At 71.8% G+C, this 2,048-nt stretch overlaps 1 protein-coding gene across 1 annotated transcript in view; it reads right to left on the bottom strand.

The window, feature by feature from the left end:
- Nucleotides 1-1,779: 1,779 nt before the first annotated feature.
- Nucleotides 1,780-2,048, bottom strand: part of H696_01925 (serine/threonine protein kinase) — a gene marked incomplete at both ends in the record, with an annotated part of 7,818 nt that continues 7,549 nt past the window's right edge. The window contains one exon of the mRNA XM_009495826.1: nucleotides 1,780-1,938. Within this exon, the coding sequence (XP_009494101.1) occupies nucleotides 1,780-1,938 (159 nt within the window). The remainder of the gene's footprint in view (nucleotides 1,939-2,048) is intronic.

The raw sequence follows: 2,048 nt of genomic DNA, 5'->3' as shown, positions 1-2,048 counted from the left end.
CCCCCCCCCCGCGCCCCCGTGCTCATACACCGCTCCCCGTACGCCTGCCCCTGGGAAGCAGGCCTGCGCAGCCCCGCAGATCCCCATCCACAGGATGCCACAGCAGCGAGGATGAGCGCAACCCACGCGCCCGGGCCCGGGCCCAGATCGCCACATGGGTCGCGGATGCTGCGCCGGAGCAGGCAAGGGGCCCTCGCCGGACGCCAACGGGGCGTCACGCGCGGTCGCATGTCCCATCTATCTCTCTCCCTCTCTCATGCAGGCGCGCGCGCGCGCGCACACCCACACACGCATGCAAACGTGCGCGCAATAGCAATCGGCCTTTCCGCCACCAAACCGCCCCCCTCCCCCCGCCGGCGGGGATCTTTAACTCGCCCGGCCCCCGTGAGGCGGGGCCCCCGGCGTCCGGAGGGGGGGGCAGGCTCGGCGCGCGGGCGCCCGCACGGTGGCCGGCGGTCCCGGCGACGCGATGACCGACGCCCCGCACGCCGGCGCATACAGGCCCCGGCCACCAGCCCCTCGGCCCGCGCGAGATGGTCCTCGGCGCCTCAGCGACGCGGTAGAGGCCATGGAGCAGCTCCCGGCGGCGGGAAGACCCCAAAGAGCGGTACCCAATGACTGCGCGCTCTGCCTGCGCCTCGGCGCTACGCAGACCATCGTTTCGACCTACCCCCCCGGGTTTGGCGCTGGCCGACGGCTTGCAGCCATCCTGCCACAGGGGACCCGGAGAAACGCCCAATGCTCTCGGGGGGAAGGAAGTACCGAGGGGCAGCGCACCCGCCCGGGGTTTTGAGCTCACCTGCCAGACAGCTCTCGCCCCCGCCGCCCCCCCCTCCCCGGTGGATGATGGGCATGCTGCGGCACCGGCGTCAAGGCAATTGGGGGCGGGCCGAGCGCGCGCCCCGGGCGAAAAATGCACCCATGCCGGAGTGGCCCACGCCGACCGGTGGGAGGTAAATGCCATGTCCACCCGAACAGCCTCCAGCTTGCCTGGGGCTGGCGCACCCTCTCCCGTTCGTCCCCCCCCTCATCCTGCCCCGACTCACTCGGGCATGCGCATGCAAGCACGGCTGCCTGGCGCAGGGAGAAGTGCACAGTTGCCTGCATGCACATTTTACATGCGCACGGGCCCGAGGCGGCGAGCGCAACAAAATGCCCGAATGCGCGCGCGGAGCGCCAGCGCCCGGGGGGGGCAGGACCGGCAGAGGCCGGACGGCCGGACGGCCAGCCGGCCGGGTGACAGGGGAAGCAACGGTGCCGGCGGGGCACGGGGCGCAGCCCAAACGCCGGGTCCAGCCGCGACCCTGTGGGTGAAGCGTGCTCCATCGAGCCCACAACACCACCCCGCGTGATTAACTCAGCCATCTGAGTTACGCCGGCCGCCGTGCCCCACAATTGGCCGGATTGTGCGCCCTCCCCCCTGCCTGTGCTCGCCCGAGAGTGTGGGAACAATGAATCATTTGTGAGCCACCGCGGCCGACCCGCCGGCGGACGACTGCGGTGAATCATTCCGCCCGCTGGATGATTCACCCGCCGGCGTCGGCCACCTGGCGCCCTGCGTGATATGATTCACCCGCCGGCCTCGCCTGGTCCTTCGGCGGGGGGCCAGGGCAGCGATGAATCACCGTCGCCGCCGCTGCCACCGCCGCCGCCATATCGGTCTGAGCCATCTTGCGGGGCTTGTGAGTCGTGGGCTATCTATTTCCATTCCCAGCGGGGGCCCCGTTGCCGCGCATGGCGGCCGGGCGAACGGGGCTGCCCGCCGGCCGGCGACGCTCCTCAGGCGCCCGGGCCGCCGGCCATCTGCAAAGCCATGGACACCTTCTGCCGGAGGACGGCGACCATCGGGCGGCTGTCGGCGTTGGAGCTCCACAGGAGCCAGAGCAGGTCGATGACCGGCTGGATGGCCGCCAAGGCGGCCGCATGCGACGCGGTGGCCTGCTCGATGGGTGGCCGGGTGCCGGACAGCACGAGCGAGATGATTTGGTCGAATGTCTCGCCTGCAAGCCGTGGCGCCCGAGCGGACGCATCGGGGCGGGGGGGGGGGG

The sequence above is a fragment of the Fonticula alba genome, assembly GCF_000388065.1.
Source record: "Fonticula alba strain ATCC 38817 unplaced genomic scaffold supercont2.3, whole genome shotgun sequence".
In the NCBI taxonomy this organism is placed as follows: Eukaryota; order Rotosphaerida; family Fonticulaceae; genus Fonticula; species Fonticula alba.
This window is presented reverse-complemented; position numbering and strand designations above follow the sequence as displayed.